Genomic DNA, 17,341 nt, shown 5'->3' with positions numbered 1-17,341 from the left:
ATGTACTGTGTTAAGGAAAAACATTTTGGTTCCTCAAACAACTCTTTTAATACATAAAAATTATTTAGTTGTCATTAAAAGTTTGGTCTTTAGCTCTTCCGGTTGATAAAATAGGAAGCAATAGCACTAACATTTCTATACCACTTTATACTAGTAAGCATTCTCTAAGCAGTTTACAATATGTTCGTTATTTTGGCCACTTCATGAGGAAAAATGATAATGATGCTTAGAAAGGTGGAATGCAGTAGAAAGAGAGGAAGACCACATGCCAGATGTTTAGACCCAATCATGGAGGGCAGGGGCTTGGGCCTGCAGGATCTGAGCAGAGCAGCTGAGGACAAAAGGTCTTGGAGATATTTCATCCACAGAGGCCCTTATCACACGATGGGTTTTGCAGCTCCAATCCGAAGTCACTCCTGGTCCAACCATGCGAATTCACATTAAAACGTGATGGATTATCACACGTGATTGCTTTCTATGGGGAGTCGTTCCAAGGCAGATCCAAAATCAGTCCAAAGTGACTCCTGGTGTAGGTGAATTTGGTAACAAGCAAATTCACAAAAATTGTTTCCAAGCTCACTTCGATTTCAGTCCGAATTGGTCTGGTATGGAATGCAACTTTGCTTCTGTCCTGGTTACCCCCCCCCCCAAAAAAAAACCTCCAAGGTGGCAAATTTCCCATGGTGCACCGCTGCAGTTTTGCTCCATTTGCTTCCGGTACTCCTTCAAGAATGAAGGCTGCATAATATTTGTTTACTAATTATAATAATAATTTCTTTCCTGCCTCTCCTCTAGGCAAGGTACCCAAAGGAGAACAAGTACTGCATAATAATAATAATAATTTATTATTTTGCAGTGCCTTGTTCTCCTTTGGGTACCCTGCCTCGAGCCTTGAGGGGCAGGAAAGAAATTATTATTATTAAGGAAATATTATTATTATTATTAATAAAAATTTCTTTCATTGCAAGATTATTATTATTATTATTATTTTATTTTGCCATTCTTCTCCTTCCTCCTCCTCTTCCCTTCCACATTCGGAGGGAGCATAGGGCATGTAAAGATAAGTGACACATTTGGAGGGAATAGAGGGCATTCACGTGAGGCTAGCATTCATATGAAACTGGAACCCTTCCTCACCCCAGAAGTGCAAAGGTTCACAATGTGTTCAGAGCCCCAGTGAGCATGCACAAGGTGCCAGTTTGAATTGGTGAATCAGCATGGTATGTACTGATGTGATAATTTATTTTGCACTCACTCCGCTTTGTCTCAGGAATGACCACAATTTCACTCTTCACGTGTGATAATTCATCACGTGAATTGCCTTGGATTTGAATTGACTGCTTCCCTTTCTCTTTGGATTGGCTTTGGACTGGAGTTCCAGTTTCACGTGTGATAAACTCCTAAATCACTATGAGTTGAAGTTGACTTGAGGGCAGCTAACAACAACAACAATTATGGAGTAGGATGATAGCTTGTTTATCTCTCAATAGAAAATACACAATAGCAATATTTATCATAATAAGATAATAGGTGCTGCTTAAAATTCTAGAAGTTACTTTTGCACAACAAGAAAAGAAAAAGCTTGAGGCAGTGCAGTGGCTTCAGTGTTGGACTAGAACTCACAGGCCAGGATTCAAATCCCTGCTCAGCCACGGAAACCGACTGGGTGACTCTGGGCAAGTCATACAACGTGATGCAGCAGCTAAGAAAGCCAGTGTAATTCTAGGCTGCATCATGTCAGTGTCATTTATTGAGGTATAAGCTTCCATGGCCAAAAGCATACTTACTTAAAAATAATTTGTTTGTAGATATGTATTTTAACTGTTGTAGAGTAAAAAGCAATTAAAACCCCCTGCACCTGTTAGATACCTGTTTTACATCTTAGATTTCACAGCATTGCACTTGTACTTTACACAAAGACATAAAAGAATCAAATAGCACCTTTGAGACAAACCAGGGGAAAAGTCATTTTTAGAGGAAGGTTGCATGGACTACAATGTGCATCTGATGGACTGTGGTCCACGAAACCTTGAACCTTAAAAAAGGTGAAAAGGCTCATTTTTTGTACCTCTCTGAGGGCTACCACTTTGCCAATTTGCAGGACTTAGTTTGGGGCGTGCATAACAGCTGTTGCTGATTTGTATTCATATATGTAAATAGTGTAGAGCCAGTGTGGTTTGTGGCCCTTGGACTAGGGTTCAAATCCCCACTCAGCCATGACAAGTCTTACAGTCTCAGGGGGAGGTTAAGCCAAACTCCGCGGGGAGGTGAAGGCAAACTTCTTTTAACTGTATTTTGCTATTTTTACTGTTGTAATCTGCTTGGATTCCTTGAGATTAAGCGGAATATAAATAAATTATATTATTATTATTAAACTCCCTCAGAACAAATCTTGCCAAGAAAAGCCTGTGATAAGATTGCCCTAAATGAGAAACAACTTAAAAGCATACAAGTATAACTTAAATTGCGATCTGGCAACCATAAAACCAGTGTGATTAAACTTTATGGTGTGGAAAAAGGATCTATGGTTCTGGAGCCCTTTCCCACGCTGGTTTTATGTGGCCTTAGGGTTGCCATACGTCAGAAAGGACTTGAAGACATACAACACACGCGCAACGGGAATGATGGACTCCAAGCTTGTGAAATGTTGTTCTCTTGTGTGTCTTCGTATCATGATGACTGTAAGGCAAACCTATCATGGGGTTTCCTTGGCAAGATTGGTTCAGAGGAGGATGGACCTCTGGTGGTCAGTCACCCTGTCCATGTGCCCAAATGAACAGCGGCCAAACTCCTTCCACAAAAATACTGACCAGGGTGACAGATGTCCTCACTGCAAAGGAGAACAAGGCATCTCAAAACGGAGGGCATTCAAGACAAGATGGAGGACATGGCCAAATGAAAGCTAGCAACACTAATATAAACGCATGCTCAAAATGGAGAACATTATAGAATTCCTCCTGGACAGAAGGCTGAAATGGAAGACTTTGAAATGTCACCTTGAATGTAGGACATTTTAAAAAATGGAGGATGTGACTGAAGAAAAGCTGATATATATAATTAATATTATTCTATGCTTCTTAGTCCTACTCAAAATGGAGGAAATTTTGGAATTCCTCCTTGACAGACGGTTGAAATGGAGGAATTGAAAAGGAGGATGTGGGACATTCAAGAAAAATGGAGGGCTTGACTGAATAAAAGCTGATATTATTATTATATATTAATATTATTATTAGTGTGTGTGTGTATATATATATATTATATATAAATCTATGCTTAGTCCTGCACAAAATGGAGGCTGTATTGGAATTCCTCCTGCACAGAAGGTAGAAATGGAAGACTTTGAAATCAATGTCACCTTGAATGTAGGACCTCCAAGAAAAATGGAGGGCGTGAGTAAACAGAAGTTTGAAAGACTATCAGTGCTTCTCAACCTTTGGTCCTCTAATTTTTTGAGACTTCAACTCCCAGAATTCCTGAACAATGAGCATGCTGACTGGGGCTTCTGGGAACTGAAGTCCAAAACGCCTGGAGGCCCTGCATGTAAAGCTACACAGACGGCTTCTCAGGCCCTCTCTAGGCCTGGGCTCCTGAGGGCCTCTCGGGAGGAGGCTGAGGGAGAATCCTCGCCCCTGATTGGTTGTGGGGCGCGCGGCACAGCTAATGGACTTCCCAGGCTCTTGGGGGCGTGGCCGGACTACGAGGCGGAGAATCCTTGCCTCTGATTGGCCGCCGCGAGGCGCGCGGCAAAGCGTTTGTGGGCGGGGCCTCCTTTGAAGGCGCGCGCGAGAGAGTCTGAGTCTAAGAGGGTGAGGCGGCGGCGATGATGTGTTCCGTGGTCCCTGGCTACTCTCCGGGCTTCAAGCGTCCCCCGGAGACGCTGCGGCTGAAGAGGAAGCGGCCGCGGAGGAGGAGCCAGGAGGCGCCCCCCCCAGGACCCCTCCTCCGCCTCCCCCCTCAGCCTCCTCTCCCCTCGGCCCTTCCCGGGAAGCGGCAGGAGGAGGGCGAGGAACCCGTTCAAGGCGGAGGGGGCAGGCAAGGAGGCCCCGGGAAGGGTGAGTCAAGGGCCGAGTGAGGGCCAGGGGTTGCAGGGAAGTGGAAGCACTAGGGTTGGTGTCACACACACAACACACCCATTGACTCCCTCCCATTTCACACCACACACGATCCTTAGCCATGCTTCTTCCATACAGTCAATAGAAGTCTAGTGTCTAGATCCAGGGAAGTCATAGTGCCACTATATTCTGCTCTGGTCAGGCCCCACCTGGAATATTGTGTCCAGTTCTGGGTGCCACAATTTAAAAAGGACATTGAGAAACTGGAGCATGTTCAAAGGAGGGCGACTAAAATGGTGAAAGGTCTGGAAACCTTGCCCTATGAGGAACAACTCAGGGAGCTGGGGATGTTTAGCCTGGAGAAGAGAAGGTTAAGAGGTGATATGATAGCCCTGTTTAAATATTTGAAGGGATGTCATATTGAGGAGGGAGCAAGCTTGTTTTCTGCTGCTCCAGAGACTAGGACCCGGAGCAATGGATGCAAGCTGCAGGAAAAGAGATTCCACCTCAACATTAGGAGGAACTTCCTGACAGTAAGGGCTGTTCGACAATGGAATGCACTTCCTCGGAGGGTGATAGAGTCTCCTTCCTTGGAGGTCTTTAAACAGAGGCTGGATGGCCATCTGTCAGGGATGCTTTGATTTGGATTTCCAGCATGGCAGAAGGGGGCTGGACTGGATGTCCCTTGTGGCCTCTTCCAACTCTATGATACTATGATCCTAGGAGGAAGGAAGGAAAATTTCTGTTGCAATTGAGGAACACAGGGACATTTCAGTGAATGCTGCTCTGAAATTTCACTCTCACAGTGAAGTTGGTCAGGGTCAAAAGTCTTGGCTAGACTGGATCATTACTTAATAAAACAAAAACACTTCAGCAAACAATTTGTATAGACCTTTATTTAGAAACTATTTAAATAGATGCCATTAAGAAAGTTCGTTAATAAATAAGAATTGCTGTGCTTGAAGTTTGTGCAGAGTCTGATACATCTATTAGTAACAGTTAATTCTGAACCTTTTTAAAATAAATTATGCTAAGAATAATGATGTATTTCATTTGCCCTCCATAAAGCTGACCCTGTTTGTGCACTTCATTCCAGTTTTTAAATGTTATCCAAGAGGACAGGTCCACCCAGAAGGAAGACTATTCTGAAATACCTGCTGTTGAATCATTAGTAAGTATAAGAACCGTAGCTCTTGAACGTCTAAATAGAAGCAATTTAGAATTTTTGTCACATGAGACCCAGTCCTTTGCTCTTTGTATCTATTTCCACAGGTCCATGCTACTCATCTTCCTCAGTGTGTGTGTATTGGTTCAGTCAATTGGCAAAGCAGAGACATCAAAGTAGTAAAATCCTATGAGTGATTGAAGTGTTGTATGTTCTGCTGAATGACATGCATCATGCTCTTTAGGACCTGGGCAGAAAGGCTGAATAAGGGTTGTAATAATGATGTCAGAATGATCTTGTTCTAAGTGTTTATGAAGAGAAGGAAATTGAACTTACTGAAAGATGCGTGAGATTGATTTCATATATATGTACTAAGGTCCACAAAGCCCTTATATCAGCTTTGGGACAAGTACACACACAACCACCCCAGATTTTTTGCATCTCAAATCATTGGTCACTGTTAGCTATCCTGTCTGCAGGTAATGGGAACTGCAGTTGTACAACATCTGGTGGTTGGCACTTTGCGCTTCCCTGCCTTGTACAGAGACTACGTGCTCTGCAACAGGAGTGTTCTGCCACGTCAGAGATCTGTTGGCGGTGGTTATTTTGTTGGTTTGTCTTTTGTGTATGGTTGGTATATGTTTACTATTTCCAGCCGCGTGATACACCTGTTCATACTTTAAGAACAGCAGCCTTTCCTTCTTGTTATATAGCAAGTCCGTTCCACATTTCAAATTCAGGGTAAACTGTATTCTTGATCATTTTAGGTACAGATGTAGCACTATGCTGTGATCACTGCAGACACATGAAGATTATGCAAAAGGAATCAACAAATGCCATTTTAATAAAGTAGCTTTTTTAATTATTTGTTCAACATTTATGTTTTTCAAGGACCCCCCTTCTCTGGCCATTTCCAACACTGACGTTCCCTCCTTTCCAAGTTATGAATTTCCTGCAGACTGGAGTATTAAAACCCGTCTTTTGTTCACATCGTCTCAATCGTTTGCATGGGCAGATCATATAAAAGCACAAGAAGAATCCCAAGGATATGTCCAACACTGTAGAGCAACATTTATAAACCTGCCTCAAAGTATTCAGGTAATTAATTATTTTTATATCCTAATTTCTCACAGCATATGTCCAAAAGTGGCTTATAACAAGGCTAGAACAAGATACCATTAAAAATCTGATGACAAGAAGGTTTTTTAAAAAATAATCTGCCAAAATGTTAATAGAATCATAGAGTTGGAAGAGACCGCAAGGGCCATCCAGTCCAACCCCATTCTGCCATGCAGGAAATCCAAATCAAAGCATCTCCGACAGATGGCCATCCAGCCTTTGCTTAAAGACCTCCAAGGAAGGAGACTCCACTACCCTTCAGGGGAGTGTGTTCCACTGTTGAACAGCCCTTACTGTCAGGAAGTTCCTCCTAATGTTGAGGTGGAATCTCTTTTCCTGCAGTTTGCATCCATTGTTTCGGGTCCTAGTCTCTGGAGCAGCAAAAAACAAGCTTGCTCCCTCCTCAATATGACATCCTTTCAAATATTTAAACAGGGCTATCATATCACCTCTTAACCTTCTCTTCTCCAGGCTAAACATCCCCAGCTCCCTGAGTCGTTTCTCATAGGGCAAGGTTTCCAGACCTTTCACCAGTTTAGTCGCCCTCCTCTGGACACGCTCCAGTTTCTCAATGTCCTTTTTGAATTGTGGTGCCCAGAACTGGACACAGTATTCCAGGTGGGGCCTGACCAGAGCAGAATAGAGTGGCACTATTACTTCTCTTAATGTTATACCGTCTATAATGTAAAAAGTGTCAGCGCAACTGCTGGGGTCCAACAACCACTATCAGCAACTCAAAGGAGTCCTGGGGTTAAATCAGACCCTTGTAGCAGAGCTAGCAATTTCCAGAAGCTGAAGCGTGGCTCCAAAGTCCAAGTTGGGATGACAGCAACTGGATGTCTTCCAGGAACTGCAGCAATGCAGGAACCTCCGGGGACACACAGCAAACCGATGCTGTAGCTTCTTCTGATAAACCACCAGAGAAACAAAGTCCCCAAAGTGCTCTTTATTAATAGTGCTATAATACAAAACCAGATCTCTAAAACTCCAAAACATACCAATCCAACTCCTACTTCAAACCCACAACCTATCCCTTGCAACCCCTGGGTTTATATAGACTCCAGACCATGTGGTCTCCCAAACCCAGTGAGTTCAGGTGTGTAACCATGTCATGTGTCTCCTGTGCAATCCAGACACATGGTTTCATCATCCATGGCTACGTGCACTTGGGCACTGAAGTGTCCTTGAGCCAATGAGCTTCAGCTGTACTGATCAGCCTTGTCCTTCTGCTGAATGCTCATGGCCAAACACACACACATCAAGCATTTCCCTGTGTGCTGTGTTTTAACCCTTCAAATCCCTGACAAAAAGTACATAGAATCATTTTTTAAAAACAATATTAGGATGCCAATAAAATGCAACATGCTCATCCCATTTTAAAAACACCTCTGTACAGCTAGTTAATTGCCTGATGTCTTCATTTCGCCTTTAAAGGGCACACCCTTGTGAAGTTTTCTCCCACCCCCACCATTACATGTTGGCTGGATATTTGTTTACATTAGGACATTAGATCACTCCTCAACCTGAATCAATGCCAAAAACACACTGAGCAAATGTACCTTCCTGTGAGCAGGAATCGGAACATTTAAAACTGGAATGAGATTTTGTGTTGATCTGTGTCAGGATGGTTTGTCAAGACAGTATAACTAATTTTATATTGGCCATTTTCAGGTGGCCCCTGTCTCCTTGCCATCTTTTCTCTGTTTTTAACCAGTCTATACAGATACCTTATATTTCTCTTTTGTGCTTTCACTGAAAATAGGATATTGGTGAAGCAAAATCTAGATTTTAAAAAATCCCTAGCAAATACAAAGACATTTTTGATCCTGTATCAGACATTGCAGACTAACAGAATTTATTTTTTTATTAGCAAAATTCCAATTGAAGTTAAGGAATACCCCCATAGTAGTAACCGTTTTTACCTCTATAAGAAGAGACGTCCAAAACTAAAAACAGGATTGGAGGAATAGAAAATAAAATTAGTTGGCTTTAAGTGACACATTGTATTTGTTCTCAATGTACTCTTCATGCTGTGGATTTCAGCATGCTCACAGATGCATTCAGCAGTTTCCTAAAATATGGACCAGTCCTTTGAAGGTCTGAATCCAGTTGTTTGATCAATTGAATTAATGGGAATTTGCACAAGTTCCATAGATTCAGTGGTTCATTCTAGTTGGGGTTGACAAGAGGGTATAGGTCATAATATTTTTTTCATGTCAACCAGAGCAATAGCCTGTTGTATTTTGATTTAAGTTACTGCTTACATTTGTGTAAAATCAATGTAGCTAGTTTAGACAGTACCTCAGAGTTTCATAGTTAATATTTCTCAATTTCACCTTAAAAATGCCTGCTTATGTGGCCCATGAGCCTCTTGTGTACTATGAACATTTTCAGGCATCTTCTAAAGATCATTTCAAAATATGTAACTTCAGTATTTTTACATCTTAGGAACCAAAACTCTCTACAGAACTCCGATGTGCTTTCCAGCAAAGTCTTGTGTATTGGCTTCATCCTTTCCTCCCATGGCTGCACCTGTTTCCTCGTATTGGAGCAGATAGGAAAATGGCTGGAAAAAATAATCCTTTGTCCTGTGATGAAGCTTTCCAACAAATTCTCATGAGTGAATGGTAAGTTGAAATAAATATAGCTAAGTAATAAATATCAGAAGTGTTCTAAAAGGATGGATCATAGCTTAGTGAAAATGTTCTTTTTCGTTACACACATGGCAGGGTGCATGCAGCCAGTGGCGTCACAGGATGTGTGCTGGGGGTGGGGGTGAGGACTGCACCAGGTGACACTACTGTTCCTCAAACATCTGCCTTTGGGAAGAAATGGGCTGTGGCATTTACCTGTGACCCCTTAAAATACTGAAGGGAGGGTATGACTGGGGTGAGGCTTAATGGAAAGAAAAAGGAGAGGCTCCAGGTTTTAATTTTTAGATTTTTAGATTTTTAGCAATTTAAAAAAGATTATTTTTAAAAAATTTAAATTCTTTTAAAATATTACATTTTACCAAATTTTCACTTCTGTCACATGAAACGTGTGTGTGCGCGCTCATGTGTATGATGTTCTAATTTAAAGGTATAATTTTAATTTTGCTAGTTGTTTATGTCACAACTATTACCATTATACGTTTAGTAATATACAGGGATTATGATTAATGAGCAACATTAGTACAAAAAACATTACTAAGGATTCTGTATGGTGTGGTATGGGAGGAGGTCATGGGGAGGCAAAACCATGAGTTACTGCACTGGGTGACACCAAACCTAGCGATGCCACTGCATGCAGCTGATACTCTGAGTACAGCTTTCTGTTTGCGAGGGAACTGAAGAAGATTATTAGCATGAACTGCTTGCACACATAGCAGCCTGTGGAAATTCATGCCATTTTTCACTTACATTTGATATAGCAGTAAACTATACTTTTTTGTAGTAGGCACATGCCCAGCCTGTCCTGGGTTTATGCACACCTTCTCCATCCTGCTGTGAGTAGGGGTTAAATAAGCTTTGAAGCTTTAATTTCCATTTTTGCTAGACCACAGTTTGTGTTTTCCAAAGTGACAATTTAAAGTTAACTATGTTTGTTCAAAATGCCTTAGTTTTAATAAGCTCTTGTTAACAATAGCCACAGTTCAGAATTTTAATGATCTAGTAAACAGTGGCTAATCGAAATCTGAAACAAAAACTTCTGATCTCTCCCAGTGAAACCAGGGGAGGAGTCTATGAACTGAATGAAGGCTTGTAGTGGCTTGTTCTGATTGCACTAAATTTGTGCACAGATGGGCAACTTTTTTTTATGAGAAAATGTTGTTTCTTGTTTCTGAAAGTCTGCTGGAGTGATTATCTTGCACAAAACGCTCCTCAGCCACAAAATCAAAATGGGAAGTGACTTCTGGTTTTCAAGCCTCAGTTAAATAATTTCCCTTCTTTCCTGATGTGAAGCACTCCACCTTGTGAATAGGTTGTGGGTACATTTACTTGCTTCACTTTTGCTGCTCCCAGAATATAAGTTGACCATTTTGTGTCTTGTTTTTTTCTCTCACAGGTCTCTCAGTTTTACCTCTCTGTATAATTTGTTGAGAGCCAAGCTATGTCCCTATTTCTATGTTTGCACTTACCAGTTTACTGTGCTGTTCCGTGCAGCAGGACTTGCTGGAAGTGATGTGATCACTGCGCTGATTTCTCCTACAACCAGAGGCTTAAGGGAAGCCATGAAAAATGAAGGTAAGAAAGTATCATTTAATAAAGTTTGAAAAACATATAAATGTCTCTTCTGTTATGCACTGGATAATCACAATTGCTTACCTTTCCTCCTTCCTTTTTAGGAATTGAATTTTATATGCCATTTCAAGAAATTAGAAAAAGAAAATCAAACACTTCTACATCCCATGTAGAATTAGGACTTGCTAATGATTCTGAAAGAACAGGCAAGGATGCTGAGAATGAAGAGTATGTAATAAAGTGTTTACGTATGGGGCCTTGTACATTTCTTGCTGGAAACATTCTCTCTCTCTCTCTCTCTCTCTCTCTCTCTCTCTCTCATTGAAACGTACTAAATAAATTGAAGTACTCATACTAAAACCTCTTCCATTAAAAAGTACTTAAACATTATAATATTTTTAAATATTCATGTTATTGCATAACACAAATAATTCAAAGAATTTTTAATGAGAATAGTAAAGATGAAAAGCACACTCAATCAAAAAGGAGGAGAAAGGAAAGGGGAGGAAAATGGGATTGTTGTAACACCTTGTTGATTGATTTTTTCCTCTTCTTTTTCCTACCCACATAATAACTTTACTGCTAGAGATTCCCATCCTGATAGAACAATTCAGTGTAAAATCTGTTTAAATGGGTATTTCTTTTTAGGGAACAACAGATTGGTGATGGTAATGATGAAGATGATGATGATGAAGGACTTTTGTGGTTGGAAGAGATGGGAGTTCAAGACAAAATTAAAAAACCTGATACAATTTATATCCAACTGTATCCTTTCAGGGGTGAGTTACTTTCTTTAATCAGTGATTTACATCTGTGTGCATTGCTAGTGCATTCAACATTTGTTTCTTGTAGCAAATGAGGAAGTGAAATTCTTAGAGTGAGAAAGTTTTTTCCCCTGTTCTATTTGGAATCTGAATTGCAGAATAGTTACAGTCTAAAAATGACAATATTTTAAGCTGCTTCTTTTAATGTGATATTTCAGTTTTTGCAAAGTTTGCAAAATGACAGTTTTCTTTCTTTTACTGCTATTATCATTACAGTGGGTCCTCGCCTTACGAGGGGATCCGTTCCGGATCCTGCCGCATAAGGTGAATTCCGCCTATGCTCAAGCCCCATTGTAAACAATGGGGCTCGTGCACGGCGGTGCGGCGGTGCAACGGGCGTGCGCGGCCATTCAATTGAATGGGACGCAACGCCCCTTCCACCTCACGCGCGCCCCACGGCTTGAGCGCGTATGCTCAAGCCGCGTAAGGCGCGCCCGCGTATGACACGGGCGCGCTGTATTATATTTATTTATATTCTGCTTTTCCCTCAAAATTCAGACACAAAACAGCTCACAATTTAAAAGAAATATACAATTAAAAACATACAAGAAGTGAACATTAAGACAATTTTTAGGACTGCACATGCATATATACTTACACACACCTCCTTTCCTCTTTTCTTATCTACCTGAATTCCAGCAGAAAAGGAGGAAGATGCTGGCCAGGTGTCTCCCGTCTCCCTGAAGGGGAAGAGAGCCCTGCTGCCCAACATCTCAAAGAGTCATTGAACAGAAACATCACTGGTGTAAGAAGAAGAAAAAAATAACACACACAAGTGCATCTTTCTCTGTGGCAGATTTTTTTTTGGAGGAGGTTGTAAGAGCAGCAAGTAAGAAAACCCTTGCGGCTTCTAATACTTAAAATTTAAAAAACAGTGCTTTTTCTGCAGACTTCTGATCCTTTGTGTTAATTCTCCTTGACATTTTCCTGTGTAGCCATAAAGAGAGAAATGAGGTACAGATGGATCACAAGCCTGAATCTGTGGTGTTAGTGAAAGGAACAAATACATTCACCTTGCTAAACTTTTTGATGAACTGTAAGAGTTTGGTGGCTTCTGCAGGTCCTCAAGTCGGTCTCCCTCCAACACTGCTGTCCCCAGTTGCTTTTAGAGGTGCGACGATGCAGATGCTTAAGGTAAAAGATGTAGCAACACATTCTTTTTAAGAAAGACTGAGCATATATGATGTGCTGGGGGAAAGGATCAGATCTGAAATCTGTCTTTCCTGGACTAAAGAGGTCCTTCCATCTAGAGAAAAGATTGATTCAGTGAAGATCTGCTAGTAGAATGAGGGTAGACAGGGTCTAGCAATCCCCCCTGCAGCCCTCTGCCACTCCTGCAAATCAGCTCTAGGTAGCTGGGAGACCCTTCAGAACAGCATGGGAAGTGGTGCAGAGGCTACAGTGAGAAAAATACGAAAGGCCCACCCATTGATTGGAGTATCCTGAGTAGCTCTCCACCTTTGGTACTCTGATTGGCAGAAAGAAGCACTACATCCAAACTATTGAAGAATGAACTGGAATCTGAGTCTTATCGCATGAGAAATAGCTGAAATGGAACAGGAGAATAGCGGCTTTCTCCATGCCTTTCTGCACAATGTTGTAGCACTTCCATTCTCTTCCTGAGGGAGACAGTCATAAAAGAGTGTGTCATGCCCTTATGACAAAAGGGAAGTGCTACAACAGCATGCAGAGAAAGCTGCTACTCCTGTTTCAGATTTTTTTTCACGCAATAAAGCTCTGATAGTATTTCATTTCACTGGCATGCTTATTGACTTGATTTATTGTGCACTTCAATACATTGTGATTAAATGTTCAAGATGTCTGCCTCTAGATAAAATAATTTCAAACTGCTGTTCTGAGCTCTACCATACAATATAAGGAGGTATCCAGGATCTTCCTTGCACAGGTTGAAGATCTACATACATGTGAGGTGCCACTGCTGTTTTCAGTGATACCCTTCCCCACTCCAGGTTACTTTACTGAGCAGGATTCCTTCTCATGGTGGGGCTGCCATGGAAGGGGGCTATGTGGAAGTGGAAACAAACAAACAAGCTTCATTTATATACTGCTTCATACCACCTAAGCAGTGTCTAAGCGGTTTACAACTGTAAACTAATTTGGCCCCAACAGTCTGGGTACTCATTTTAGCAACCTCGGAAGGATGCAAGCCTGAGTCAAGCTTGAGCTGTTTTGCTGGTCTTGAACTCACAACCTTGTGGTTTTGAGTGAGTGGCCGCAGTACAGACATTTAACCACTGCACCACCAGAAGCAACTATGTATATATTAATGAAAATAGTACACAAAAATGTGTGCCATGGAAAACTTTCCAAAAACATTCACCCTCTGCATCTGCCACAGGCCCAGAAATGCCCAGAAAGAAATATGCAGTTTTAAAAAGGGGGGTAGGCATCCACTTTCACTTTGGGGTTTGGGGCTTCGGGGGGGGGGGGTCTTGTGGGTAAGGTAAAGGGATGCGGTGACTCAAGTGGTTAAGACGTTGACTCTGTTGATTGCAAGATCAGCAGGTTGGCACTTCAAGGCCCAAGTGTTGCGTTATGGGGTGAGCTCCTGTCTCTAGTCCCAGCTTCTGCCAACCTAGCGGTTCAAAAGCATGCGAATCCAAGTAGATAAATAGGTACCCCTTTAGTGAGAAGGCAAACAGCTTTCTGTGCAATCCTGCTGGCCACATGACCATAGAGTAGTCTCTGACAACGCTGGCTCTTCAGCTTAGTAACAGAGGTGAACACTGCCCCTTATTGTCAGACACTACTTGACAACCTCGTCAACAGGGAATACCTTTACCTACCTTGATGCTTCCAGTAGTTCAAGAAGATATATTTGGCTATTGGTTTATTTTTTTCTGTAGCATAAAAAAAAATTATGGGGTAGGGTGTGGCTTGTGGACAGACTTCTCACCTTGCTAGAAATGACCCACTCACTCTTGCTGCAAGCAACAACTTAATATGCCATAATACTTTATTTTTTTAGGCACGAAGCATAAATATAAAAGCACAAGTCCGTTCCCATTACAAAGATGCATTTAGCTTGGAGATTGTGGGTCCTATCATGCCTCACTCTCTACATTCTTTGTCCATGCTGCTGCAGTCTGCTCAGAATGGATCTTTCTCAGCTGTGTGTTATACACATGAACCGACAGCAGTCTTCAATGTGGACATCAGCAATGAACAGAACATTAAAAAGGTAAGCAGATTTTGTGTCCATCAGTTGGCAAGTGACTTGTCAAAGAAACCATCTTTTGAGCTACTTACTACATGAAAAGTCCAATGAATGTCAGCCCATAGGTGTTCTTTAGGCCTTCTTCAGGGGCCACTTAAAATCAAGATTTCATAAATTTCTGTGAGTTTTGGTTCTATGCCCCCCTAAAGAATGTCTTAGAGTACCTTTAGGCTGAAATGTCTTGTGCTTTTCAACTAATAAATTATACTGTATTCTGTGTACCTTGAGATGTATCTTTTGATTCTTGTATTTTTTTTTATTGTGCCAGTTTTTGCTCTCCCCCCCCCCTTTTTTTTTTTTTGGTCCATCACTAATAGAAAGTCAAGTGATAAAGCTAAATCTTACATTATATTGTATTAAAAGCAGAGGGGGCATGAGGTAGAAGCCTTGGTAACTTGTAAGTTGTGAACATGAATGAGGTCCTGGATCAGACCAAAAGTTCTTTCTGGTCCAGCATACTATTCTCAGTGGCTGAACAGATGCCTGTTGGAAGCCCACAAGGTTGAGAGTAGTGCAGTAGTAGTAACTCCTACTTATGTTTGCCAGCAAATTTAGTATTGACAAGCATGCCGCCTCTTTAGTGAGACTTAACACATACCCATCATGACTAGTAGTATTGGTAACATTCTTCTTAATGACTTTGTCCAATTGCCTTTTATAGCTATGGTAATCATCCAATGGGCCAATGTGCTAGTAGTAAAGCAAGGACAGAAAACAGCCACTATCTGTCCTAGTTGCTTTCGCTTCCTATACTGTGCCACCCAGCAACCATCCCAGTCTAGCTGAGGGCCAGATTGAAAGCTGTTGACTCACCTGATATATCAAGAATTTGTAGTTACTCTTTTTTCCATTCCATGAGAAAGACCAGGAGCTTTCTGGGTGCTTTCCTACCGATTTGTATAGTAACAGGAATTGATACCGAAATTTTCTTTTTTCATTGCTTTTTCCTTTTCTGTTACGTCTTCATGTGGTAAGTTTCACAGCAGGCTATAAACCACTTTGAATTTTTTTCTGGTGGGAGGACATGGAATTAATTATCTAAAGTATGATTTAAAATGTTTTTGTACATCTCAATTTTTACAGGAATCCCTTGGCAAAGACCTTTGCAATTGTGGATTACACCCTAACACCTTGAATCAACTTGCCCTTTGTCCAACACTAGGAAAGTCTTCTATAAGGATCCTTGAAGTCAGAGATTATAGCTACACATGGAAAGTCTGAGCAATTTCAGTCAATGAAGAATTGCCATTTAATATTTCTTGAAATACTCTCTGCTGCTATTCCTGTAACATTTAGTAATGTTGAAGACTATAATCCCAATGGGTGGGTGAGCTTTTTGTAAATTGAACTGATAAAGCTGTTGTGCATAGTTCAATCCAATACAGCTCTTTTTTTAAAAAAGTTGTAACATTTTAAAGATTTTAAATTAAACTTTGTACTTAAAAAATCTTGTGTATTTTTATGATGGAAACTGTAAAATTAGTAACTCACTTTATAGAAGAAATGGCCAAATACAAGGCAAGGACAAAAATTTCTGATACTGTTTGTGGGCCAGGGAAGTTAAAGCAGTGTCAAACTGGATTATTTCTGCAGTGTGTTTTGGCCCAAAGTCATTTATGCACATTAATGTTTTAAAGTAGAGGGCAACATATCACATTGTGAAAAACAGCACTGAAGCAATGGCTGAATAGTGGAGTATGGCTTTTGCATGAATTTATTAGTGCTTGTCCAAGTGGTAATCTTCACAGCAAACTCCAGTAAAATTCAAGAGCATACATTTAAAAATCCAGCTCAAATATTTTAAAGATAATTGATTTTTATATCTTGCAAGGCTATTATCTGAAGCTTCATCTGGTATGACTTCATTATGTTCACAGTTCTGTATCCTACACTTAAAATTGTGTTGACTGTTTTGTAGTGCACATCATTAACATTCATGCTATGCAACTTTTATTAAAATCACCATATGAGCAGTACTCCTTCAGGTTGTTGAGGTCACAGTACCAAAATTATTCATGAAAACTACCTGTTTTACATTTTTATAAACACATCCTTGGGTCTACTAAATTGGCCTGTCAGAATTTTATGTAGTCCCATATTTATGTGAGCTAAATAAATGTTGACTTTTCTTTCTACCATAACTATTAATTGTTGCAATAAGGGCATAATTGTAAGGCACTAGAGCTAAAAGATATCATTGGAAAGTTGCTCTTGCATCCCAGCAGAAAATGATCTTCAAAAAAGCAAGGCACGCGTTGGGTAGAGATTGAGATTTAGGACTCTTAATTTATATTTAATACATGCAATTAAATTTTTGAATAAATTGATTTCACAATATATATGCTAATGATGAAAAATTATTAATAAAGGCAATATCAAATAACTAAGACTATTTAGTTGTCTGTACACAATTTATACATTAATCTTGCAAATTCCATAGTTGCTCCATAAAAACCAAGCCAACTGCAACTTTATTAAGCTGCAGTGTTAAACAGTGAAAAAAACTATGGAGTTAAAATGCAAGCAGAATGTGCTACAGCTAACTATATTTATAAACCCAAACATATAGTCAGATATCCTATGATTTCAAACAATTCAGGACATCTCTCATTGATCAAGTACTGTAAATACTGGTACAAACAGCATCCAAATAGTTTCCCACAATCTTCCAAAATCTTATTATTTTGTCTGAATAGAAAAAGTAACTACTAGCATTTTAA

At 40.5% G+C, this 17,341-nt stretch overlaps 1 protein-coding gene across 1 annotated transcript; it reads left to right on the top strand.

Annotated features, from left to right (window-relative positions):
* The first annotated feature begins 3,288 nt into the window (after nucleotides 1–3,288).
* Nucleotides 3,289–16,795, top strand: DONSON (DNA replication fork stabilization factor DONSON). The gene is made up of 11 exons (XM_042458385.1): nucleotides 3,289–3,323; nucleotides 3,890–4,052; nucleotides 5,149–5,223; nucleotides 6,109–6,315; nucleotides 8,785–8,963; nucleotides 10,384–10,562; nucleotides 10,664–10,787; nucleotides 11,208–11,324; nucleotides 12,319–12,517; nucleotides 14,373–14,585; nucleotides 15,705–16,795. Exons 1-11 carry the CDS (start codon nucleotides 3,289–3,291, stop codon nucleotides 15,840–15,842), a joined length of 1,629 nt encoding a protein of 542 aa, XP_042314319.1. The 3' UTR covers nucleotides 15,843–16,795.
* The last annotated feature ends 546 nt before the right edge of the window (nucleotides 16,796–17,341 follow it).

Source organism: Sceloporus undulatus, chromosome 3 (genome assembly GCF_019175285.1).
Source record: "Sceloporus undulatus isolate JIND9_A2432 ecotype Alabama chromosome 3, SceUnd_v1.1, whole genome shotgun sequence".
In the NCBI taxonomy this organism is placed as follows: Eukaryota; Metazoa; Chordata; class Lepidosauria; order Squamata; family Phrynosomatidae; genus Sceloporus; species Sceloporus undulatus.
This window is presented reverse-complemented; position numbering and strand designations above follow the sequence as displayed.

Bases quoted from the DNA above. Each gene is read 5' to 3' on its own strand.
- DONSON (XM_042458385.1), top strand. From the start codon at position 3,289: ATGGAGGCTGTATTGGAATTCCTCCTGCACAGAAG. The intron at 3,324-3,889 runs GTAGAAATGGAA...CTGCGGCTGAAG, and splicing joins GAATTCCTCCTGCACAGAAG to AGGAAGCGGCCGCGGAGGAG. The intron at 10,563-10,663 runs GTAAGAAAGTAT...CTTCCTTTTTAG, and splicing joins GGAAGCCATGAAAAATGAAG to GAATTGAATTTTATATGCCA.